The 27,222-nt window shown below is 44.4% G+C and overlaps 1 protein-coding gene across 1 annotated transcript; it reads right to left on the bottom strand.

The window, feature by feature from the left end:
- LOC144942140 (iroquois-class homeodomain protein IRX-4-like) lies at positions 1–27,222 on the bottom strand. The gene is made up of 6 exons (XM_078868901.1): positions 27,196–27,222; positions 4,120–4,338; positions 3,427–3,521; positions 1,911–2,070; positions 1,301–1,421; positions 1–698 (listed from the first exon to the last, which is right to left on the bottom strand). Exons 1-6 carry the CDS (start codon positions 27,220–27,222, stop codon positions 1–3), a joined length of 1,320 nt encoding a protein of 439 aa, XP_078725027.1.

Here is a 27,222-nt window from a genome sequence, read left to right on the forward strand (position 1 = left end):
TCATGACCGCCCAGCGCCATCCGTCCCCCTCTCTGCGGCCAATTTGAACCTCAGGCCACCGCCATCGGTCCAGAACGACGATCCCCTCTCGCCGCCATCGCCTCCCCACAGTAGGTCTCCCGCCGCCAAAAAGCCTCCCTGGTAGGCCTCGCTCGCCCAGCATCGCAATCCCTCCATGGGGGACACGCCCGTGGAGGGATTGTCCCCGGAGTCAACGGCAAGTTGCGGCGGTGGCGGTGGGACGAAGTAAGGCAGGGCACTCACCGAGCCAGGCCTCGGGGACCAGCGGCTCTGCTCACCCATCTGAGCAGTCGCCGTGTGAGCTAGGGACCAGATCTTGGGTTTGTCTGCGGCCGGAGGCTTCTGCTCGGCTCGTCCTTCCCAGGTGGCGCCGGCGATAAGACCGCTGTCTCGGATCACGCCGCGATGTCCACCGCTCGAGTGGCCGGCGAGGTGCTGCGTATCGTCGTCAGCGTCGCTGTTGGGGATTGGCGGTGCATGCTGTTGGACAGTCAGGGCAAGATTGCTCTCACTGTTGTCGCTGCTGCTGCTGCTGTTGCTGCTGCTGTGCATCCCTGTAGGGGACAACGAGCGCTTGCTCATTGTGGCTGGGCTGCAAATTCTTCGGTGGTCATCTCCTCTGCCCTCGTCCCCCTTGTCCATCAGTCGAGAGTCGTCACCATTGTCCTCATGTTGATCTGCAGATAGAGAAGTGAAGATTGTGTGTGTGTGTATGAGCAATCCATATAACAATCTGATCAAGTCACAATGTGGTTGGAATGCTTGGCTCGCGATCGGAAGGCTGTGAGCTAAACTGAAGATTGGGGCTCAACTCAGCCTTCCATCCTTCTGCAGCCGATACAATTCTTTGTTCGTAATGGGTTGGCACGGCTTTACATAGCAACTCATACAGGTCGTATACCCAAAGCACTGCCTCTGGGGAAGTTGAATGGATGTCTTCAAGGCCTCTGCTGAATTTACGATGTTCACAATAGTGAGAAAAGGCAACCTTCACGTAGTCCATTTATTAACCGTTTCTTTCTAAAATGTGAACTAAGATCAAATCGGCCAAAAAAGGAGTGGGAAAGTCACTACGATACATCAGTGCAATGGTGGTATATGTATGTTTACTCGATATTACGATATTTCATATACTATGTTCAACAAGAGGAAGTGATTCACTGTTGAAAAAAAAGTTTTCTGATTTCGAGTTGCATTTTCTAACCAATGCCTGGACCAGCCACACGTTTTGCAACCATCGATTTCTGCTACCGGTAAACAGTTGTCATGGTGAACGAACCTGCATGGCTGCTGTCACATTCAGCCTCCTTCTCGTCCCGGCTGTGGCTGCCCAGGGGAGTCCACGTCATCTTGTTGTCCTTCTTAAGACGTCGGCGAGCATTGGCAAACCAAGTGGAGATCTGAATGAAAGGGCTCACGTGAAGCTCTGAACAGATTCGTGCAAAACCAAGCAACGGAGATAAAGGTGCAATGGCAGTGTGTTGGTTCGAGATCAATGTCATCGCAGCCAATGTGGAACTTAAACCCAGGTGGCTGGATTCTTAGTGCAACAGACTACTAAAGGTTAAGCCAACCTAGTGCAGACCCAAGACATGTTCTGAACCTACTCATCACTCATGTTAGCCGTAGATTGGAATAAAACTCAGTTGGCCTGGATCAGAGCGCACACCCGTCTAGATTTAACAACACACAAAGATGTGCATTGCGCGCACAAATGCTCTCTGCCTTATCCAGGCCACCACCTCAAAAGAACTGAACAAGGCTGAGCTTTTCTGGAAATCAGTACACACCTTTGCTTGCTGTTAAATAAATGTGTTGCCAAAGCTGCATTCATTTTCCTGCTGTGATGGGCCATCACATCACTCACAGATTTGAATGAAACCGCCCACCTGGGTGAGCGTCATGCGCGTGATGATGGCGAGCATGATCTTCTCCCCCTTGGTGGGGTACGGGTTCTTGCGGTGCTCGTGGAGCCAGGCCTTGAGCGTGGCCGTGGCGTCGCGAGTGGCGTTCTTGCGCCGCGCGGCGTTCGCCTCTGCAGCGCCGTACCTAAGGGTGGATCGACAATGCTTTTTTTCTTTCCGAGAGGCTCACCGACGACACAACTGTGAGCCGCTGGCCCCACCTTCCCCCCTTCTCAATGCTGCCCACTTTTTAAATCCTTTATATTAAGTTCACTTGCTTGCTTGCTTGCGCGCTTACGACCGTGCAAATATTTCGATCGTTTTTTAACCCACTTCCCGTGATCCAATCGAGCTGACATTTTGCACAGACTCGTTGTGCGTGACAATTTATTGTCGTGAAAATTTGTTTCCATAACTTACACTTTTTAGGATTTTTTTTTTTATATTTAATTACCAATTGCTTAATGGTGGCAGGCAATCATCTGACCCATAGGTGGCAGCCATCTCAAGCCAGAGGACGAGAGGACTCTAGCCGCCATGCATATACAGGATTTATAGGGAAAAACTTTGTTTTTACGGGTTAATTTTTACATAGCCAAGCCTGCTCCGTTACTAGCCCTGCCTACAGAGTTCAAGGGTCTTGGGGTTCTATATAATGTTAGCCCCACCCACTGCTCAGTTAGCCCCTCCTCCTCCTGCTCGGCTATCCCCTCCCACTGCTCATCTAGCCCCTCAGACTACTCAGATAGCCCCGACCCTTTGCCAGAAACGTGATTTGAGCATGAGACCAGAAGAATTTTAAACTAGAGACAAAGTCCCAATATTCAGAAAAGCTTCAACGGCGAGGCCCTCAGACAGCATTTCTGAAATCACTGGACATTTGGCAACTTTAGATAATGGTCAGCCAAAGCTGTAAATGGAGGTCAAGATCTCATAAAGAGGGATGCTAAGTTTATACCAAATACATCATCTTGGATGACGCAAATTAGTATCCCCTTTACAGAGAAGTCAGCAGTAATGATCGATTACACTTTCTGATCCCTGCCATGGGAATGTGGAATTTTCACCAAAGGTTTTAGAAGTCATACTCCAGTGGTATCACTAGAGGGCACTGAAGTAGCATCTTGAAAGTCACATGACTGTGATTTTCAATTATGTATTTTATCATTAGCAAAGCTTTATGTGCATGCCACAAACATGCCAATACACATAGCCTTGGTAGTTTCTATAAACAAATGTGTTGGACTTTTGCGTCTCTGGTAGCAGTATTAGCTTATACTAAATGTAACTTTGGACACCCATTTCAAGGATTGGTGAATAGTAAGTAGGCTTATTACCTACGTTCAACATGGAAAAGCATGCTTACAAACAACAGGAAGTCACGACTCCCATCATGCCTTTCACACAAGTCATGTGCCCAACACATTGTACGTACAATGCTCTTGGCCTTGTCGAGACCACCAACCCGATTGAGCTGAAAATGTGGCCGTCCCGTTAGTACCTGTCGCAGGGGTAGTGGGAGAGTGTGGGATCGTAGGTGCAGTAAGAGCCATGGGCCAGAGCCGACCTGGTCCCATCCGCAAGCTCGTATCCAGCCTGCAGGTCCACAACAAAAAGGCCGAGTCTACTGCAGACTGAAATATGAATTGGTCAACTGGCCAATTCCGTCGTAAAGCGATTGTACAAGTGTATGCGCTTACAACAATGTTACTCGACCAAACTAAAGTAATAATATTAATCATTAATTGTGCCATCTATATTAATAAACTCGGTTTTCTATATCGCAATTCGCACAAGGCCTCAAAGTATTTCACGTAAGCTTAAGTTACGGGAAAAGCCTGTAAATACCGATTAGTTTTTAGACGCGATTTAAAAAGTGGAACAGACTAAGATGCCCTCATGGACTGAGGAAGGGAATTCCACAATTTATGTGTACAGGAAGGCCTCATAGCTGTTAAATACTCTAAACACATGTTTCTAAATGTGGAGGGAAAAACCAGAAGACCCGGAGAAAAATCCACGCGACCACGGGGTGAACATGCAAACTCCAAATATACAGGCATCAGGGTCGTGGTTGAACCAATGACCTGTATACCAGGCGAGATAGTTAACATCTGGCCACCGTGGCGCCCTCAATCTCACCATTAGGCTCTCACCCACATTGTTATAGCCGTGCTTGAAGGGTGCTTCGTACCATCGGCGTATAGATCGACTGCGGCTGTCCGTGGTAGGAGAGGTAAGCTCCGTAGGCTGGGGAGGCTGCGGAAAACGCGCCCAGTCCTCCTACGCATAGCCCTCGGTCAAAGGGGCTCTGCATGGGGCACTGGCCAATCCCAACCCTGCCTCCAACCGTGCAGATGCCATCCTCCCGCCGGGACCCGCACACCTCAGCAGTGGGCTTGTGCAACACGAGCTACGAGAGAAAAGGCAGAGTTTGTCAATCTCTTTAGCAGCTTGCAAGAGAACGCATGTTTCCGATGTGTGTTCGTGTTGTGCCGCGTGTTGCCAGCAACGATGTCCGAAGTTCCGCTCAACACGCTCAAAGCTTCTTGAAAAACTGAATTCATGTCCAGTTGAACGTGCAACGTTGGCGCGTGGTTGGAACCATTGAACCGACGTTGGCCCCCAACATTGAGCATACATTTTCATGTTTACTGGGTGAATAGTTCCAAGAGAGGCACTCAGCACGTGGAGAAAAACGATGGGCACGGTGAGAAACGACACGCGGCGCAACCTGGACAAACATCGGAAAGCTGCGCTGCACGACGACGAAAAACAGACACGGCTGTCTTTTATTGTGGTCAAGATCACGACCGAGACCAAGGCCATCACAGCCAGTACCATAACTGTGTGTGTGTGTACCACGACGACAGGTCACACTCATTACACACAAAGAGCTTGCAACAAACGAACCGCAATATCTCGATGATCTCAAGGAGCATGAACCATCACGCGAACTCCGTTCATCCTCGCAGCGGCTTCTGGCGAGCCATCGAACAAAGACGGTGACTGCATCGCTCGCTTTCAGATGCGCTTCTGCGGACGTCTGGAATGCTCTTCCTTCTGATATTAGGAAACCACTGGTGCTATGGACTTTGAAATCTAGATTTTCTGCTTTTGTGTTAAGTTTGTTGTCCTTCTCCCGCACCTCCGATTAGCACGGCTGGCTATGTATGGTGGGTAGAAGTTCAACATACATACATACATAAAACACACCACACCTCGGCATTTCTTCCTTCTGCCAGATTCTACACCAATTATACGCTTGATGTATGACCTCCTAGATCGATTTCTGTAGACTCATCCCAATATTTGTCTTTAAGTCTTCTCTTCGCTCACCAATCTATGAGCGCTACTTCAATGTCCGTCTTGATAAACCAGCACAACTCCATGCTGTACAGATACCCTTCCCACTGAAGTAACTAAACAATATGTGTTTACATCACCAGTTTTTCCCAGTGTGTCATTAGCTACTATTCGATACTACGTATACAACGGTAAGCTAACCCTGTGTATGATAATTTACGATTGGAAAAAACTAAAGCATAAAACTACTTTGCTTCAACATCGCCGGTGTGTTTCCAGAGTGTAGCGCATGTTGTTCGGCATGAAAAAAAAAACGTTATTTTTGCCAAAATATTTGCGACATATCACTCCTCCAAAACCCACCCACCCTTGCCTAGATCCCTGCAATAAAGGATGCATATTGCCTTCCGTCAATTGCTAGGCCTCACGCGGTAGGGAAAGGCAACGATCAAAAGAGAATGTGTGCGGCTCGTGGAGAGATGAGACTTGTTCATCGTACTGTTGTGGGTCGTGGCCACACCACAGTCACACCTTTCATTTTAATGGGATGTGTTGAGGCTTGCAAAGTGGATAGAGAATTGTCTTTATGGCCCAAATGTTTTAATAGTGTGGTCGGCCAAGATAAGCTTTACCTGCTGTAACAGTGTTTCTGGCCCACTTGCCTTGCGGTCTATCTGCATGTAACAGCTGTTCGGATTAATCTCCCAATTGTAATCATGTCAATGGGCCTCGCTAACTGGTTAAATAGTGGCCACTGATATGATATTTATTGCCGTGGCAGTAACAGATCGGTGCTGGAGACAACTGCGATGTCCGTCTCACTGTTTGGGGTCATCGTGAGAATAATCGATTACTTAAATTATTTGGTAGTGCGCCTTTAGTTGACATTGCTTCCTAGCAGCAACTCTGTCCACCGTTGTTGGCTCACACTTCTACAACAGGGGGTTGCATGCGTTCACTACAGTCGTGACATTACCGCTGTTCTCAAGAAACGTGTTTACAATTGTTCGACGAGGCAGTAAAAGTGCCTCCTGTGCTGTAAAACACTTGCAATTAGCCACTTGGCAACAGCTAAAATAACACCATATACACAGTAAACGGCTATAAGGATGCCACTCACTCCATACACACAAAGACAAAGATCCCCCGTATAGCCTTGGCAGACTGTTGGGGCAAGTGCTGTTAGCGAGCACCTTTGGAGGCTGAGACGGCGCACGAGGGGGTGGGTGGCCAGTGGCGATGTTTACACACATCGCACCAGGTACTAATTTGAGACCGAGTCGACCTAGAGGAGGCCCAGGACCGGTTCACCATGTTGGCCTTGAGTGGGAATCGAACTCGGGGGGCCGGGTTTGTAGCGCAGAGCGCTACCCGCTACACTACCACTCACTCCACACACACATATACACAGTTATTTACGCTTAGTGATAGCACATCCTTCAATATACTTTAGTTATACTGTATTGTTACATTTTTTGCTGTGCATACTCTACAATTTGCATACTTTAAATATAAATGTGTCACACGTTTGATATTTAGGAGTGCTTTACAGTGTCGTAAAATATTGTTATTCTCAGTCTGTAATTTCTATATATATATGTTTTAATTCAAACATTCCATTATTTTGTACATGTTCTTTACTTTGGCAGAGCGCTCAAAATGGCATTTATGAGGTTGCAAGTTGAAATGCATTTGAGATCGACTCACTCTTACTCAAGTCAATAAAAGAGTAAGTGCCACTGTGAAAGATATCAAAAATAGTTATTTTATAGAGGGTATGGCCCCTTCCATAGCAATGTGTAATTTCCACCACTGACTTAGGGCCAGAGGTCGCAAACGGGTTTTGATTCCTTACCCGTACCCATAACCGGCCGCACCAGGGTCGCAATCGGGTATCCGTACCCTACCCGATACCCGGCTACCCGTACCCGGCCGGGTATCGGGTAGGGTATGGGCACGGCTACCCGATTGCGACCTCTGGGATGAAGCCATGTTGCAGGCGCGGGTGCGTTGATTCTAGGAACTTGAATTGTGAGAAGAGACAAGACGTTGGGAAATGAGTGACAAACGGTGACTCACCAGTGACTCACGGCCTACCCGTAACCGTACCCGGCCGCACCAGGGTCGCAAACGGGTACCTGTACCCGTACCCGGCCGGGTAAGGGTAGCCGGGTATCGGGTAGGGTACGGGTATCGGGTACCGGGTTGCGACCTCTGCTTAGGGCTGCTAATGCTTGCTTGGTCATGGAGGCATTTGACTTATTATTATTATTCTCACCAACACTAAGAAAGAAGGGTACACATCCTCCCAACAGCCAGGGAAACTTTCGTCTCATTCCGGCCGGATAGCTCAGCCATCGAGCGAGCAGCTCACAATTTGAAGGGCGCGAGTTGAACTCTTGGTCGGCGTTGACCATCATTCCTGCGGGGGTCGATAAAACGAGTACCACTTTGTGAGGAGGTCAATAGCGATTGGCCGATGGACAGATTCGCCCGAGAAATAGGAATGTCGTGATTTTTTAAATCCTTTATATTAAGTTCGCGTGCTTGCTTGCTTGCTTAGGACCAAGCAAATCTTTCGGTCGTTTTTTAACCCACTTCCCGTGATCCAATCGAGCTGACATTTTCCACACAGACTCGTTGTGCCAGACAATTATTGTTCGTGGAAAAAAATACCCAAAATTTTACACTTTTTAGGCAAAAAAATGTATTTTACATATATTCAAATAGAACGCATTCATGGCTTTGGCTGAACGTCAGAGTGTAAGAGCCCAGAGCGTAACCCCTCTACAGGCCGTGGCGGAGTAGCGCAGTTGGTAGCGCCCTCGCTTCCCATGCCAAAGGTCGCGGGATCGATCCCCGCGTCCTCCACAGGCGAATATATTTTTAAATCCTTTATATTAAGTTCGCTTGCTTGCGTGCTTGCTTGCTTGCGTGCTTGCTTACGACAGTGCAAATCTTTCGGTCGCTTTTTAACCCACTTCCCGTGATCCAATCGAGCTGACATTTTCCACACAGACTCGTTGTGACAGACAATTAATGTTCGTGAAAAAAAATTCCCAAAATTTTACACTTTTTAGGCAAAAAAAAATATTTTACATATATTCAAATAGAACTCATTCTTGGCTTTGGCTGAACGTCACAGTATAAGAGCCCAGAGCGTAACCCCTCCATAGGCCGTGGCGGAGTAGCGCAGTTGGTAGCGCCCTCGCTTCCCATGCCAAAGGTCGCGGGATCGATCCCCGCGTCGTCCACAGGCGAATATGTTTTTTTAAATCCTTTATATTAAGTTCGCTGCCACGCATATAAAGGATTTATAGTGAAAAACTTTGTTTTTACGGGTTTGCTTGTTTTACTTTTATTAATTTAAATTTGAATTTTTTTACCTACGTGACTTTACCGAAAAAACCTAAGAATATGAATCCTTGCAGTCACGAAAGCTTCAAATCTAGAATTTCTACCACTGACTCGTGGCTTCAAACAGTCGATGAGCTCCCTGCTCATTACAGCTGGGAATCACTTTGCCTTTTTTGTTTCAAAATGAAAAAAAAATCAAACTACAATATTTGGGGTATTTTAGGAACGTTTTGTGACAAAGAACATTCTGAGGTGTTAAAATGTCAGAATAGGTGTATAATTCCAGTGTATTTCCGTTGCTAAAGTGGTTTCAAAGTCACTTCTACGGGGACTCTGAGTGGTACCTGCCAATACCACCCCAAGCCTCACTCTACGCACGCTGCAGCTGTTTCATAATGCAGCTGCCTGATTAGTCTGTAGGGTGGAGAAACATGAGCACATCGCATCCGCTCTGGAAAGAAGAAAAAAAAACTGAGGTTGGATTCTGGTGAAAGCATGCATCAGTTTCAATAACGTCTCGATGCTAATTGTTCTAAGCAATCCGTGGACACAAAGCAATGGCTCTCGCGGTTTAAATAACGGCTCAAAGTCGCGGTGTCTCCCTGGGTTGACGATCGTCTCCGATGGTGGCACTGAGTTTGTGGTGGAAATACCACACTCTCATGGCAGGGGCCAGTCTTTCCGTGGAACAAGTAAAGAAAAAATACCACATTCTAAATTATCACCGTCTCATAGCAGAAACGATGTACCATATTCTCCATATTTTAAGATGCTCTGGAAAGTAACTCACCCCAAACTTGAGCCCAGTGACAATGGATTTCTACAAATCTAGCAATGTACACCAGACAAAATCATGTACACAGACACATACACCTACTGCAACCCCCACATTTTTCTTTAAAATTCAGGGGGGGGGGTGCATCTCATAATCTGGAGAATACCGTATAGAATATGCTCATACAAAGCGGTATTAATTACAATGTTACGATTATTTTGTTGCGTGCTTGTACATCATTTCCAGCACAGTCCCGTAATGCTTTGTCACCACGGACCGACTTCTGGGGTTATCCATCGCAGAGGGATGATGTTGACCCTCGAGTGAGATTTAAACTCACGACATCACCGTTGTGTGGCTAGCGTTCTAACCTCAGCAACGGGCGTCTGTGATGTAGCATTGCGATGTAGCGTGAATGATGGTGCTGTACATGGACTACATGGGGTGGGAGGGTGGGAACCAGTGGCGGCTCCTGCAAAATCTCTCAGGGGGGGCAAATGTCTGGATGATTGATAAGGATAAGGTCCACCCATGCAATGGATAAATGAACAGCTTAAGCATGTAAAGGCAACTTCACTTCTTTAATATTAATGAAAAATAAAGTGACTCTTACAATACATCTTGTTTGTTTCTATACTCACTATTAAAACAAACCACTCAAGTTTCTTTTATTAAAGATTCCACTAGGTGGCGACAAATTATATTGTTGGATGAAACGTGCTTACGTATGATGACGTAAGCACGTATGATGACGTAAGCACGTTAGGGCGAGCCCTCCTGGAAGCCATAGAGAATGCATTGCAGCGCCCCCGTTCGAAAAAAAACATCTTTGAATGTAAGTCTATGGGAACACTCGGGGCGATTCTCAGCCGGAGTGAAATCGCCCAAAAAGAGGCGGTACTCCACAGAACGTAGCATGACGCTGATTGGACTATATCCAGAGGCACAGTGACGGCTAGCGTGACTCTGTGGTTGAATGACATTGGTGGTGCGTCGCCCAATCGCCCTAATGAAGAAACCGCCCCTGGTGGGAACACACTGCGCTATTGCACTGGCGACCAGAGTTTGATTCCGGGTCATGGCTAACATCGGTTATGAGTGATATCTTAGTCGATACTGAATACCTCATTCGCCAAACAACGCTGATGAGCGTGGTGAAGCATGGTCAGACGACTCCCTTGACCAATAGGCGTAGAGAGGCCTTCCTCCTGCAGTAGATTAATAAAGGGCCCTGTAATTACAACGCGAGTTTTATAATTGGTCTCTATTGGTTGTAGATCGTGTAACAAGAATGTGTGTTGTAAACCCCCTGCCACCTGACATAGCCAATTAACAATCTGATGATTCTGGATGTAATCTCCAGCGAAACGTGGTACTCATTTAAATGTGGTCAGATTGCTCTGCAACAACAACACAGGTGGTGCTGCTGATGCAGTGATGCATTTGGCTCATTTGTGTCGGGTGGCGGGGGGTTTACAACACACATTTTTTTTACGCGACCTAACCCAAAAGAAACCCATCACGAATCATAATATTGGTCGTGAAAGCCTGTGTATAATTTATATGCATGTACATGACTGCATGTAAATAAACAAAGCAACACAAAACTGAACAAGCGGCTGTATAAACTAAAGCTTATTTTAAATACGCATCGCGTAAAAAACAGTGGGCTACATGGACACATTAACAACGTAATCGTACAATAAAATACTCTATAAGATAAATACAAATTATTGAAAGATGAACGCATAGGAAAATATATTATATAGTGGATGTATGCGATATTTTCTCTGAGTGACAGTATCAAGACTCTTGTTTTATAATTATAATTAGCATTCTTATTTTACGTGTACGTTTATTGAGACAGCAAATGTTCTCTCAAGAACTTGGAGGCTCAAAGTGAATGATATTTAGAACCGAGCACAACATATGAACTGTGCGATGCGAGTCTAATATATATGCAATAGTGCGTGCACACAGAGCGATGCATTAACGACAACAAAAAAACGTAACTGGAATACTATACACCGAAAAGAAAATCACATCAGCGTAATAGTAAAACATAGCCTGAAGACCCGTATTTAAGGACTAATTGTATAATGGAATAAGTGCATTGGTCTTTTAAGGGCTCGTGTACAGTATTACAAATATTCTAGGCCAGGGCTTACTTCATGCTTGGACTTAAAACTAAAAATTTATTTTCTAAAGTCCGTGGCCACTCACAGAATATATCATTTATATGCAAGAGGCTGAAATAAATATATGTAAATGTTTATATTTGCTTGAGCTACTAGGCTGTTGCTAAAGCAAGCCAGTGTGTCTCCCTAATTAAATGAAGCACAAGACAGAGCCACTCAGAGACAGCGGCGGTGGTGGGTAATTCCATATTTCTATGACAAGAGGTGGCCTCATCTGTGGAACGATCACCGTTGACGTCCTGTTAAGTGGCTCTCGTTTTACCGACCCGGTGAAATGAGAGGCTGTGTCGATGCCTGACCAGGATTTGAACTCGTAACCTTGCAAGCCGTGAGTCGTCGAACGCTGCCACTGTGCAATCCAGCCATCTTCATGTCATTGTTACAGGGCATGGAAGCGGAGGCCAAATACCATCTACAAAGTCTCTCTGTAGCTCCCTCTATTGGAGGCCCTTCTCCAAGCAATGTCACAAATAAGCCATTGCAGAGCTGCACCTGAACTTTTTTTCCTTTAAATTATGAAAAGAACAGTAATGTAACGTTGCCACAACGACGTGACACCATGTAAATGCTTCGTTGTTTTTTCACGAATGAACTTCAAACAACTAAATATGCGCTCCCTGTTTTAAAATTCTACTTTAACAAATGTAACAACTTCGCGAGCAGTCGTGAAACAATACACATTAAAATAAAAAAGAAAATAAAAACTACCTTAGACCTTTGTTATGAACACTGACTTAAACTGTCACGTGTAGTTAAGCTAACATTTTATTAAAAATTATCCTTCTTCGAAGAACAATAAGCATCATAGACTCTACGAGTCTTCTTGATAGTTGGCGTGCATAGCGATGCAGAATGGGGCCCCATTAACGCCGCCGCTTGAGGGGCTGAAGTCAGAGACCCTGGATTTTGAGGACCCCAAAAATATAATAAATCTATACATATATGCTGCTTGTTGATGTTTAAAATAAACTTGCGACTTCTTGATAGGATAACAAATCTGTATAAAATATTCTAGAATTGGCACATTTTAATCATGACGTTTAAAAAAAACTCATATTTTGATTGAGCATCTCAAAATTGCATGGGTGTTCACAACTACTATATTGAAACTAAAACGTATGACCGTAATGAATACGTTGAATTCGTGTGTACGTATGTGTAGTGACAGGACAACACTTCAGCGAAAGTGCAACGTTTTTTAAAACATACATTTGAAATGATGCAATACCTTCTATACCTTATACACTCAGAGCCAGAGTACATTTAAAGGAGTTCTGGGGCTTTTATAGCTTTGAGGCGGACCCCCCGTTTAAGAATCCAATTCCTTCCTTGGACTGTTTGACCACCACCCATGCCCAAATGCCAAACGCTCCATCGCTATTGAACTTGGTTATTTCAATTTAAAGCTTTCGTGACTGCAGGGATTCATATTCTTAGTTCTTTCGGTAAAGTCACGTGGAAGGGAAATAATAAAATAATACAAATATAAAACAATACAAATTCTCACGACGTTTCGACTGCAACACAAGCAATCATCATCAGGTGTTAAATCCACAGCAAGAACATTTTCTTGAAATCCACAGCAAGAACATTTTATTGAAATCCACAGCAAGAAAATGTTCTTGCTGTGGATTTCACACCTGATGATGATTGATTGTGTTGCAGTCGAAACGTCGTGAGAATTTTTATTGTTTTATATTTTTATTATTTTATTATTTCCCTTCTACGTGACTTTACCGAAAGAACCAAGAATTGTTTTAAATTTCATTTCGAGCTGTTAAATGCGACGTACGAATTGTAAAGGAAATCCGACGTTAAAGCGTACAAAACACTTTTCTAATATCATCGCGTAACCTGGCAGTAATGTGCATGGTGATACAACGGCTTTAATTACCAAATTACATGATGATTGCCAAAGTATTGTATTTACTTAAGCCCAGTGTGTACACTGCGTAGACACAATGTATTATGGGTACATTGAGGCCTGCCTGTGTACAATGTATTTACTCTATCTATCATATATTACATGCAATCAATGCATTATTGCAGATTTAAACATTCAAAGCATTTACAAATGCATGAACATTATCTGTACATGAACAACTTAGTTTTTATACTGAACCTACATGTGTGTATACACCTTACTACACATCACATCCAGATTGACTGTTTCATCTCATCCACACTGCGTTTAACCACCACACTACAGGTCAAAACAACGCACAACCACCTACCTACCCACTCACTCAACCACCACAACACTCCAGGTCATAACACTTATATTTCTGCTTCTTCCCGTGTATGCATGTATGTATGTTGAACTTCTTTCGCACCGTACGAGGCCAACCGTGCACCGCTCCACTTTGGAATGCCCTCCCATCGTATACTTTTCTTATTACAGCATTGCTCAATTAAATTAAAAAAAATAACCTGTTAAAACATGATCTATTATAATTTAATCGTGTCGATTGATGTTGGCCACCTGGCGTTTTGGGGCGTTTTTGGCCAGTAAACCGTGATTAATCAAAACTGTTAACTTAAACATTGGTTCGAAAGGTGTGGTGTGCAAAATCACTGCCAGCATTTTGGTGACAAAAAACGCAACACCTCCGTTCAAAGCACTGTCCCAAAATGAATGCTGCACATGCATCATCGGTGACGATTCAGGCAATGACACTCCTTCATGGCGAATGTATTCGACGAACTGGTTATAGAAATGCCTGAACAATGCAGCAGTCTTCTTCCTTAAAGTAATTAAGTCGTTGATAGTTTGCATATAATTAGGGTTGAAGCGGTGATGTAGCGGAATAGATGTTGTGTAATTGTCTACACCTTTGTGTAGAGTAGAGTGGGCCTTACCTTTTAAAAAATAAACAGTTTAGCGTTTTAAAAAAGAGTTCATAGATGCCGTGCAACGTGAAGTAGACTTCGATTGATTTACTAACTCAACGGAATGAGCTCAAGAAGACAATATTGTTTGTTTACAAACGCAACTTGGGATAAAGTATAATTAATTATTCCTAAACTGTGTGCAATATTTACCTTGTTATAAATGTTTTGATGTGTAGGTGATGTGCAGATAACATGGAAAGAGAAAATGGTTTGAAACACATTCATTATATCACATACATGTACTAATACTGTACTAATTATCGGTTTAAATGCGATGGTAATGACTGCCAAGTTACCACATTCATCATCATCAGCTCTGGCCAATCCACCGCTGGATTAAGGCCTACCCAGATATGGTGAAAATTGCCCCGTTCTGCAAAGTAAAAACGTCCATTAAATGTGTGTACATTTAAATCCTAATATCATTTTGTTCCTTATCCAAAGCATCTCTGACACAAGTGACCAAAAGCCTCACTAGCAACCTTGCTCAAACATTAATCATTTATTTCGACTTAAAGCTTTCGTGACTGCAGGAATTCATATTCTTTGGGTCTTTCGGCAAAGTCACGTAAATAGGTTCAAAGAAAATAACATAAAACTACGACGTTTCGATCGCAACGCAAGCGGTCGTCATCTGATGCTATCGAACATCGTAGTTTTTTGGTTATTCTTTTTTTACCTATCTACTTGTTTTGAATCTTTCATGACTGCAGGAATTACTCTTTGGTTCTTTCGGCAAAGTAACGTAGAAATAAAATAAATGTAATAATAGAATACAACGTTTTGAACGTAATCAACCAGGTAGGGTGTTGACTGTTGTGTTAGCCGACTCTCTGTGTTGTATTGCATTATATTTCTAAGTTTACTAGGTTTGTTTTCTCATTCATTCGTACCTGAAGACGATTGCTCGTGTTGCAATCGAAACGTCGTATTCTATGATTTAAATTAGTTTATTTCTATACGCTTTACCGAAAGAACCAAAGAGTAATTCCTGCAGTCCCGAAAGCTTCAAATTAAGTTTGAACCACCTCTACGGGGAGGATTTCTACACAACTCACACTGAACTTCCAATTTAGCAATCTTTGGAAGAACGTAATCAACCGGGCTATGCGTTAACTGTGTGTTAACCGACTCTCAGTGTTGCATTGCATTATATTTCCAAATTTTACGAAGTTTGTTTTTTCAAACTTCCAATTTCTCTCTCTAAAATTTGCCAGGCTTGTTTGTCTATAGGTCCATTTGCTCTTTCTCTCCCCCGGCCGCTACGGGGTGGATTTCCACATAACTCTCTCATTGACATGCTAATTTCTCTACCCCCCTCTCTCTGCCCCCCCCCTCTCTATTTAAAGCCTCGACACAGAGGCGTTGTTTCTCTGTGTGTCTATGTGTGTGTGTCTCTCTCGGTGTGTCTCTGTGTTGTCTCTCTCTCTGCTTGTGTGTCTGTCTATGTGTCTCCGTGTCTGTGTTTTGTCTCTTTCTCAAATTGAACAATCTTTGGAAGAACGTAATTAACCAGGCAGGGTGTTGACTGTTGTGTTAGCCGACTATCTGTGTTGTATTGCATTATATTTCCAAGTTTACTATGTTTGTTTTCTCATTCATTATTACCTGATGACGATTGCTTGAGTTGCAATCGAAATGTCGTATTCTATTATTTAATTTATTTTCTCTCTACGTGACTTTACCTAAAGACCCAAAGAATATGTGTGTACATTTGTTTTGCAATTTAAAACTCCAATAAAGTTATTTGTCGGACCGTGCAAGTGTACACACCACTGTTTTCATTTTAGCTTGAGTCAACCTAGTGGGGACCAGATTATAATTACTCCTGTTGTACACCACAGCCAGGGATTTAACCGAGGTCGCTGATATTGTCTTAAAGTAACTTTAACAACGACACACCAACAAGTGGAATAACCATTGATTCTCACTTGCATTGTAAATTATACATGCAGCGTAGAGTTCGAGTTTTGGAACAATAATGTATGGTTCATCTTCTTGGTTCTTTCGGTAAAGTCAGGGAAGTAATAAAATAATAAAAATAAAACATAATAAAATAATTCTCACGACCTTTATTTTTATTATTGTATTACTTCCCTTCTACGTGACTTTACCGAAAGAACCAAGAAGACGAATCCCTGCAGTCACGAAAGCTTTAAATCGAAATTTAATGTATGGTTGTTAATTAATATATTGTACACATATGTGGACACATTATTTGTGTAGCCTGTGAATATATAAATACAGGGGATGAAAGATAAGCAGTGTAAGTACAATAACTGAACATTTGCCATTAGACAATGAAAAAATATATAGTTTGACGTTCCAAGCAAGGTCCCTTCTTTATAGCAGACGGAGACATACTTAAGATATAATAAAACTTACTTTACAGCCCTCTGTCAATCCACAAAAGAAGGCCACAACGGACATGGTAGTTCTAGATTTGAAGCTTTCGTGACTGCAAGTATTCATATTCTTAGGTTTTTTTCGGTAAAGTCATGTAAGTAAAAAATTTAAATTAATAAAAGTAAAATAAAAAGTAAAATAAAAATCACGACGTTTCGGAGGCAACACAAGCTTCCGTCTTCAGGTGGAACAGTCACAGCACGATAGCTGTATCAAGTAATTTTTTACCTACGTGACTTTACCGAAAAAACCTAAGGACATGGTAGTTTTCGATCATACTTTCACCACGCTGCGCTGTGCAGGTTGGCGATGTGAGCGACAAACACCGGTTCAGGTAGAACTCGCCACTGATATTAGCCGTGACCAAGGTACTCGAACCTGCGGTGTGCCGGGTTCACAGCGCAGTGTGCTAACCACTGTGCCACCGCTCCCATATACCGATTCGATCCCACATATCCATTTGTCTGCATACAAAACACGCGACGGGCATTGGCGTGTTTGTATGCAACGGCCGTGTTGAGTTTAATGACATATTGATAACGATGTTAATATTAATAATTAGACAGTAGTTATTTAGTTGCCATATTCTCAGCATTGTTTTACTCTTGAAAGTCAACACGCACCCCCGAATGTGTCCCCAGTGTCTGTAAAAATTGGACAACATTTGTCGCAAGCACAGCCGTTGGATTAAAAGGCGCAAACCCAATGTTTGCTTTTAAAAGTGCATGTTATCATCCGCATAAAATAGGTTACAGTATAGTTTAACACAAAAAAACAGCGATCTCCGGACGTTTATACAGGAGAGGGTACAAGTGTAGCCATAACCACTCCCATCCGCATTTTCACTCCGCAGCGCCGATAATTATTATTAATCACACTCCGCTACAAATTTACCGCCAAGTCAACCTAGAGGAGGTCAGTTTCAGTCAGATACACACGTGCCACCGCTGATGTGCACAGTCAGCAATTCAAAATAAGCCTTGCCGGGTTAGTAGGGCAATGCGTGTTACTCCGCGTTGTGAGCGCGCACACACAGACACATACACATACACCGATTAATCTATCTTCCACGCAGCGAGCACCTATTTAAGCCGGCCAGGGCGCCATAGGAAAGTGGTGTTGCCACCCCCTACACCGGGCCGTTCTTGTCATGCCACGTTGCTGATCTTTTAACACCGCACAAGATCGTTCCGTTATGGCCGAGCTCGACCACGCGTTCCGAGCGCCACTGCGCGCGCGCGCTCGCTCACCGCTGCGCCACCGCTCCCCGTACACACACAAAGACAAAGATCCCCCGTATAGCCTGTAGCAGACTGTTGGGGACAAGTGCTGTAAGCGAGCATCTCTGAAGGCTGGCAAACGGCACACGAGGGGGGGTGAGCGGCCAGCAGCACGCCCGGCCGCCTTTGTCTCCCCCCAGTGAGCGATGTTTACTACACACCGAACTAGGTACTCATTTGAGGCTGAGTCGACCTAGGGGAGGCCCGGGACTGGTTCCGATAATCGTCACTGGTGGTGTTGGCCGCGAGCGAGAATCGAACTCGGGTCGCCAGGTTTGTAACGCAGCGCGTTAATCGCTACTCCACCGTACGACACACACACACAGACACACACACACACACAGACACACACACACACACAGACACACACAGACACACACAGACACACAGACACACACAGACACACACACACACAGACACACACACACACACAGACACACAGACACACACACAGACACACACACACACAGACACACAGACACACACACAGACACACACACACAGACACACACACACACACAGACACACGCCCGTTCAGTCTTACCTGTGTTGCAGGTGTGTATTGATATCCGAATTGCGCAAACGACATCTTAAATCGTGTCGTTAACAAGGACGCCAACAACAAAAAACATAACTTGTAAAGATCTTGAACACCAACGCTCTCAGTTCTATTCCGATACCCTACCTAACAACTCGCGTTATAGTCATTCCAATCGCTCACAAATTCATCTTGGTTCAAGACGCCTCGTGACCAGGCCACCTTGGCTTCTCCGCGACAAATCGCAGGACTCCGTGCGTCGCAATAATATTCAATCCGCATGTTTCGCTATTGCAACAGCGCATTAACAATTCTAATTACTGTGTAACGCCGGAGAGGGAGCGGGGGGGGGGTAGAACGTAAGCTCCCATGTAGACAGACACGCACACACACACACAACGCACACAAAATAAACAAACGCTTCCGAATGATAAAAGATGGAGCCTTGCGAGTACAGACATCCCCATCCGCTGCAGGGCATGTGCATTTTGATTAAGCTTGCTGCTGGGAAATAGGGTACGCTGGGTTGGCGGGGGAGGGAGGTCTGTGCGGGGAGCGGAGGGTTAGTATTTAGGGGTTGCAATCCAATCCCAAAAAGCTGCCTATATAATGTAGGCGACGCTTTGCACGTGTAAGCGTATGCCCGCGTGTTTACGAGCGTCCTTTTGAAAGTGTACGGTACGGGAAGGGACTGGCACACGTGTGCATGCGTATTTGCTTGTATGTATACATTCTTGTTCCTTGAGATGGTTATGATCCGATAGGAATGGATGGATGGCATTTGCGGGGGGGGGGGGGAGATTGGAGGTTGTGTGTGTACATTTGTTTTTACATGCGTCTGTTAATAAAGGGTAACTTACATCGTTTCTTAGGGATAATGATTCTAACCCTACCAGATCATGACCACATTAAATTAACTTAGTAGGCGCTCACTGACAACACATTCCTCGACTATGTAGTAATGCTAATTAAGATCGCCTTTTGTAGTGTAGAAATCTAATTAAACATGAATCTTCGAGAATATTTGTTTCTGCAGTTCTGCTTGGGATGTCTAGCCCAGCTGATTTGAAAGACGTATTTTCATTGTTTTGATTGTGGGAGCCAAGCAGACGAGGGCAAACTCCCCGCGGACAGGAGAGTATACCCAATCCACACGCAGAGTGATCTTAAAAAAATAAAAGTCAAATATATTTAATGTGAGGATTAAACGAGGATTAAAAACAACTACAGATCACGTGACTGCATCACATATTAATGTAGATTATTATACATTAAATATGCTCGACTTGGGATGTAACAATATCACACGCAATGTCCTATTTCGTTAATGTAACAGTGTGCGCGTGTGTGTGCATGCGTAAACCTATATGCATGGAAAGAGTAATTAAATAAAGTGCACACTAATGTGTCATCTGCGGTTAATGCACAACGCGCGCTAACCAAATCATGTAAATATCAGTGTCGCTATTAAACGCGTGCTGCTACAAGTACACATCACCTAGCACGTGCACAGCACAGTGCTTCAGTGCTCACACGACCACGGGACACTACCCATCTCCATCAACAAACACAGTGGTAGACGTTCACATTGCGAGAGAAGGGAGCAAGGCCATGCACACGCAGCCCAATCGAGAACGCTTACACGGTGGGATGTACAAAGCGGCACACTATTCCAAGAAATAAGCCATTAAAAGCCACTTCCAAAGTAAGTGGCTTCGGGTGAATCGGTGGTGTTATGCTCTTCCAGCGAAAAGCTTGTTATTGTTTTTTTGAATGCGAGTGCATACTTGATTTGTGATCCGTGCCCATACCCAGGTGTGTGTTGAGTGCATTTGTTTGCTTGTCTGTGTGTGTGGGGGGCGGTAGTGACGCGGTTAGCGCACTGAGGTCTACGGCGATCCGAGTTCGATTCTCACTCAAGGCCAATATCAATGACGAATATTTGAACTAGTCCTGGACCTCCCTTAGATCAACTCAGCTTTAAAATGAGTATATAAGTACAGCAGCCTTTCTATTACTGACCACGCAACGCGGCACTCGGATGTTTTATGGGATGCCCCGAGGTTTGCTCGGACCTAATGAATACCTAGTGCGGTGCTCATTACTGAAATGATAGAAAAAGTTGTCCATTAGTATCCTACCTCCTCTTGTGTCTTGTCAGTCTTAAAGCTTTCGACGCTCACTAAACGCGGTTTCCCTTCGTGACATTTTTAGGCGAAACGGTGAATCGACGTCTCTGTGTGCGCATTATGCATCTACTCCGATGCGCATGATTCTCATATGCTTATGGGCTCTGGCTAAGACTTGGGAATTTGTACGTTCTGCTGTCTGTGGTAACGTTGTTAGAACAATAACACAATAATGTAATCAAATGAATAATAATAATAAAAACACACTCTATCTAATTGATAAATCAAACATGAATAACTTCGGTAATGTGTGACTGCAACTCGTGCCTTACAGCAAGAAGAGCACTTAGCTTCTAATTTAGCAATCTTTGAAAGAACGTAATCAACCAGGCTATGCATTAAATGTGTAGCTAACCGACTCTCCGTGTTGCATTGCATTACACTTCCTAATTTTACTAAATTTGCTTTCTACCGTGCTTGTTCATAAGTCCATTCTCTCCTCCGTCCCCCATGGGCAGGAATTCCACACAACTGCCCCTCTGCCCCCCCCACTCTCTCTCTTGTTAAGGCATCGACACAGAGACGTTGTCTTTCTGCGTGCCTTTGTGTGTGTGTCTCTCTCTGTTTGTCTCTGTGTGAGTCTCCCGCTGCTTGTGTGTCTTTCTGTGTGTCTCCGCGTCTATGTTTTGTCTCTCTCTCAAATTTAGCAATCTTTGGAAGAACGGAATCAACCAGGTGGAGTGTTGACTGTTATGTTGGCCGACTCTCTGTGTTGCATTGCACTATATTTCTACGTTTGTTTTCTCACTCATTTGTACCTGATGATGGTTGCTTGTGTAGCAATCGAAACGTCGTATTATATTATTATTATTTTATTTTATTTCTTTCTACATGACTTTACCGAAAGAACCAAAGAATAATTCCTGCAGTAACGAAAGCTTCGAATCTAGTTTGAGCTTGAGAGGTCTTTTTTCCAGAAGCGATCTGGCCACAAATGAGAGCCCAATGAAGTGGCTTATCACGTGGAAATCTAGAGCAGCCAAATACAAAAAAAATGTGCAATGTCATACACTGCTGATGTTAGCCGTGGCCAGGAATCAAATCCAGGCCGTCGGGTTTGTGGTTCAGCGGACGCCACTGCATCATGGCTCTATTCCGCTTAGGTTAGTTTGGGATTTATATCCCGTAGCCGAATGGAACTATCCCATCTTAGTCAGCCGGTTCGTCTGTTTCCCCGTCTGACTAGCGGCCCAGGGATCCGCACAAGTACACGACTAACACAGTAACCCGAGGTCGATTCCTGTTTACGACCAATAATAACTCACGTCAAATACTGAATAAACGCTCTACTTACCGATGATGATGATGATGCAAAGGAGGTGTGTTTGTCCGCGATGGTTAGCACGCTGCGCTACGAACCCGGCGACCTGAGTTCGATTCCCGCTCACGGCCAACACCAGTGACAATTATCTGAACCAGTCCTGGGCCACCCCTAGGTCGACTCAGCCTTACATGCATACCTTGTGCAGTGTGCAAACTTCAGCACTGGGGAGACAAAGGCGGCCGGGCGCGGTGCTGGTCACACACCCCTTCATGTGCTATGCCGGCCTTCATGGGTGCTCGCGAAACAGCACAGTTTGCTAAAGGTTATGAGGGGGGTCTCTATCTTTGTTATTTTCAAAACCTACAACTCGCTTAAAATAAACTTACCAAATAAAGTATTACGTTGTTTAAACACACTATTTCAAGCAATAATCTCATTGACCTTAGAAGGTATTTGCTTACATCACTTGCTCCGATGCTTACACAATTTTCTTTTTCTTTTTGTTCATGTGCAATCATTACTATAATTATCTTAAAGTAACTCTCGTAGCACCATTTATATAAGCATACCAATGCTTTCACATGTTCATACTTGTCATTCCTATTAATTTATGTGTCTGGAAACTGCCAATTTTTTTTCCCATTATACTGCCTTCCAATTGTTATTGGAAATATTGTATATATATATCTTTTTATATTAAAAATTACGTTATTAAGGGGTGTGATTTGCTTTTAATATTGGTTTTCAGTGAATAGGTTTAAAAATCAGCAGCCAAAACTTACATCAGTCCGGTTGGCAAGAATGACTATTTGAACGCGTGCGTTTTTTTCCAAATGTGCATTTTATATCTATGCTACATGGTTTGCATTTGTGTGTATTCACAGCAAGCACACATCAACATAGTGCCTCTGTGGCACTGTGCGCTTATATTCAAGAGATAATCGTGTTCCAACATTTTCTTTTTTACTGAGATCTATACTTTTCAATTTCTAAGTAAGCGTGATTTCCACACTAGTTTAAGTATGACTCTCAAACCGGTCAGAATGTGAAAACCCATTTTTATCAGTTTTTTTTGTTGGCTAGGCATGTTTCCGTGTTACTCATCTCTCCTGATAACAGTGTGCGCTGGCCGTTCTTGAAGGAAATCGATGCGTTTTTATTTCCGTAATAATTATTATTGCTATAATGTCTGTCTCGCTCCTCTCTGCTGCCACTAAATTAAAACGCCGATCCATTGATCCCACGGTGCTTAATATGACATGGCGCAACAACAGCAGAAAAAAAAACAATGTTGTACAAACATTTGTGGAATTAGATACAGCCGCCTGGACATACTCAGAATGTTCAGTGGCATTATATAACCTGCATTTCTAGAGAGGGTAGTTACAAGTGCAAATACAATGGAAAATCATACTGGCCAAAATAAAAATTACAATCAACATTTGGGATGACAGATATTCAAGGTCGCCATCATCCATTGTCAATGACGCAAACACAAGAGACTGCTGTTGTGCTCTTTGGCACATCGGCAAGTCTCAGTTACACATTTGCAAAAGTGTTCAAAGCCTGGACATTGTCGATCACCGTGTTACGATTCCAGCGCAGCAAGAGAGATGTTATTGCTGGAATGCTAGCCACACGATATCTGGTGAAGCGGTGGTGCGGTGGCTTGTTCCCTGCCCTATGAACCCGGCAACCAAAGTTGAATTCCTGGCCACAACTGACGTCAGTGGAGAGTGATACCTGAAACCGTGCCGGGCCTCAACCCCCCCCCCCCAAAAAAAAAACTCGCACTGAACATGAGTTTCACAGAAGAAGCCAACACACGTGGACAAAAAAAAGGGAGAGCCATTGTGCATATGCAAACACAAACATAAAACGAGCATCATGTCCTGACGAATTGCATTGCCTTCCTCTTGTCTTCGATCACCGTCAAAATAAACTTGAGCAAATTCGAACAACTGCAAGCAGCAGCAGCGGCGGCAGTGATGCAGTGCCACAACACACTTGTTTAGTTCGGAGACACTTGTTTTTTACCCCATTTACACTGGCACATCCAACCCGTGCCAGCGTGGATCTTCGAGGCGTGGGGTAATTTCCCACTGCGCATTTGCTGTGCCGAGCCGAAACCAAGCCGTGATACTGTGCCCTCACAAGACGCCTGAATCTGGCTCAGGGCCAAGCAGCGCCAGGTGTGAGGTTAACAATGTTCATAAAACACGTGACTCGGCATTACATGTGACGTCAGTAGCACGGCTCGGGTTCTGCATTTCTGAGCCGTGATGGGTTGACTTGGCAAGGCCCCCGGCACGGCTCAGTTGCACAGTGGAAAAGCAGTTTTTGGCTTCATCTTGATGTAAAAGAGCGGGCGTCCAATGAAGATATAGTGCCTGCTATTCGTACTCACCTCGTAAGCACGATGAATCAGGGTCCAGGGGTCAAAGAGCCAAGGGGTTAAATGGGGTTAAAGGACCAAGAGGTCAGGGGGTTCAGCTGTCCATGGGTTCAGGATTCAAGAGCTCAAGAGGTACAATGGTCAATGGGACAAGGGGTCAACGGGTACAGGGGTCAAGAGGCCCAGGAGTTATAGTGTCTAGGGGTCCAGGGGTCAAGGATTCCAGGGGTAAAGGGGTCAAGTAGTCCAGGGGCCCAGGGTATATGGTCCAGCATCCCGCACCAAGAGTTAAAAGGTTCAGGGTCAAAAGGCCTGGTAGTTAAATGCTACAGGTGTAAAATAAGGAGTCAATGGCTCCAGGGTCAATCGGTCCAGTGGTTCAGGGGTTATATGATCCAGGGGTAAAGGGGTACAGAGGTCCAGGGTTCAGTATCTGACATCCATGGTCATAGTCAAAAGGTCGAGGGATTAGCATATGGCGTCCAGTGTTCAGGGTTCAGGGTCAAAGATCCACAAGTAAAAGGGTTCAAAAGTCAAGGGTCCAGAGGTCAAATGACCAATGGGTCAAAAATCCAGGGTTAACGAGTCCAGGGTTCAAATTGCCCAGAAGTCCAGGCTCCAAGGGTCAAGGGATCCAGGGGTCAGGGGTCCAAAGGTGAAGAGGTTCAGGGTAACGGTTTTCAGGCGTCCAGGAGTCAAGGGTCCAGGGTATAGGGTCCAACATCCTACACCCAGGTTACAATGGTCGAGGGTCCAGTGTCTAGGGCAAAGGGTCCAGGGATAAAGGGGTCATGGGGTCATTGAGTCAGGTGGTAGAAGGGTTCAGGGTCCAGCATCCAGGGTCAGGAGTCAAGGGGTCTAGCGGTCAAAGGATCTATGGGTAACGGGTTGAGGGAGTCAAGGAATCCATGAGTCCAGGGATCCAGGGGCCAGGGTTCATGATCTATATTCATAATATATATATATTTTTAGATCAGATCGCAGCCAATGAATAAATTTATCACCGGCACAAATGTGGCAATTTATGACTACTTCAACACGCAGGTATGTTGGAGAGTAATCCACGACATCAGCTTGGGTATGCCTGATAATGATGTGGCAAATTTCATTTTATAGCTAGTCTTGTATTTTAACTGGATCGCTCTATAGAAATGTGACATTCTACTCCTGGTTTGAGGGACAATTTGACGCACGTGACTGTGTCAGCAACCAAGCTAAACCCATCGATTCCCTATCCTTAAGAATCCAGTTTCTATCCAGCTGGCTGTAAGCCTGGATTTGAACTCAGGTTCTCAGTAAAGCTGGCTCAGTACAATCACCTTGCATGCACAGTGTCGCCTTTTTGAGCCCACGCGACACCTGACCAACCCCAGAAACGAGCATTACTTTTACATTTCTTATCCAGAATTCAATGTGGGAAACGGTTGCCCAGTGATGTATCTTGTGACACACGGAAATAAGGACATGGGTTTCGATTGTGTGTGTCTGTGTACATGTGTATGTTCTATCCCTGTTCTGCATTTGGTTTCTCCGGGTTCTCGTGTTTTCTCTCGAAGCCAAAAAAAACACGAAACAACAATCCATCTGACATTGGCCAAACATCCCAACGCTGAGAAATTACCTGCAAATTCATCAATTGGGAACACGCAGCAGCAGCATGAAACATCGTCCCCGACTATGAAAACTTCGCCCCCAACTATGAAAACTTCGCAGGACCCTCCTGAAAAAGAACCTTGATACTTAGGCTTTCTTGGCAAACAAGTGTGATGATAACATGTACAATTATTCTTGGTTCTTTCAGTAAAGTCACGTAGAAGGGAAATAATGAAATATATTTGTATTATTTTATTGTGAGAATTTTTTATTGTTTCATATTTTTATTATTTTATTATTTCCCTTCTACGTGACTTTACCGAAAGAACCAAGAATATGAATCCCCGCAGTCACGAAAGCTTTAAATAAAAATGTACAAATAATTAAAACAAATATATGTATTCCTGCATAACTATGGAATGATATGGCATAACCAGTGGTTTGACAGATGTATCAAACAAAGCACCATCACCAACCCAGCGTAGATGAGTATTTCTTACGAGCGTTTCTCCTTCATAAAGATGTACACATTAGTTCCATGTGAATTGCCGTCTCAGTTGTGGAACGTACTAAAAAAAAAACAATCGCAAAAGAAAAACAGCAAATATCTACTCCGGAGTACTCCTTACAAACAAAACAATTATCCACAAATCCCAACACAGGTCTTTTTACAGCAACAAGCTCAAGTCCGAGTGACGCTTTCCAAGATAAATCAGTGACACTGTTATAATCACGGCCGTGCGTGCATCGCCCTAATCCAGGGCTACTTTTACATCTATGGGGGCGGGGCAGTGGGGGGGGGCGCTTCATGAAAAATGCATGCGCGTGTGCTGACCTGGGGCGCCACGCTCGCGGTGTGTGGCGGGGGGACGCGCAGACGCTGCCACAAACTCTGCCTTGCGGGCGACGGGGGTTCACCTCTCCGTGCCTACACCGCCGTCAGCGTTGGGCTGTTTGTGGCTGTGTCTGGCTGTGTGTGTGCGCGCGCGCGCGTTAATGTGTCAATAAACACGCCCGCGCGCGCGCATAAAAGTGCTTCGGCCTTTTTTTTCTTTTCTCCAATGGCACTTCGCGTACTTCACCGCCGTCGTCGTCGTCGGCCAT

This window comes from Lampetra fluviatilis, chromosome 26, assembly GCF_964198595.1.
Source record: "Lampetra fluviatilis chromosome 26, kcLamFluv1.1, whole genome shotgun sequence".
NCBI classification, from domain to species: domain Eukaryota; kingdom Metazoa; phylum Chordata; class Hyperoartia; order Petromyzontiformes; family Petromyzontidae; genus Lampetra; species Lampetra fluviatilis.

Bases quoted from the DNA above. Each gene is read 5' to 3' on its own strand.
- LOC144942140 (XM_078868901.1), bottom strand. From the start codon at position 27,222: ATGGCCGACGACGACGACGGCGGTGAA. The intron at 2,071-3,426 runs GTACTAACGGGA...ATCCACCCTTAG, and splicing joins TCCCACTACCCCTGCGACAG to GTACGGCGCTGCAGAGGCGA. The intron at 1,422-1,910 runs GTGGGCGGTTTC...CCTTTCATTCAG, and splicing joins CGCGCATGACGCTCACCCAG to ATCTCCACTTGGTTTGCCAA.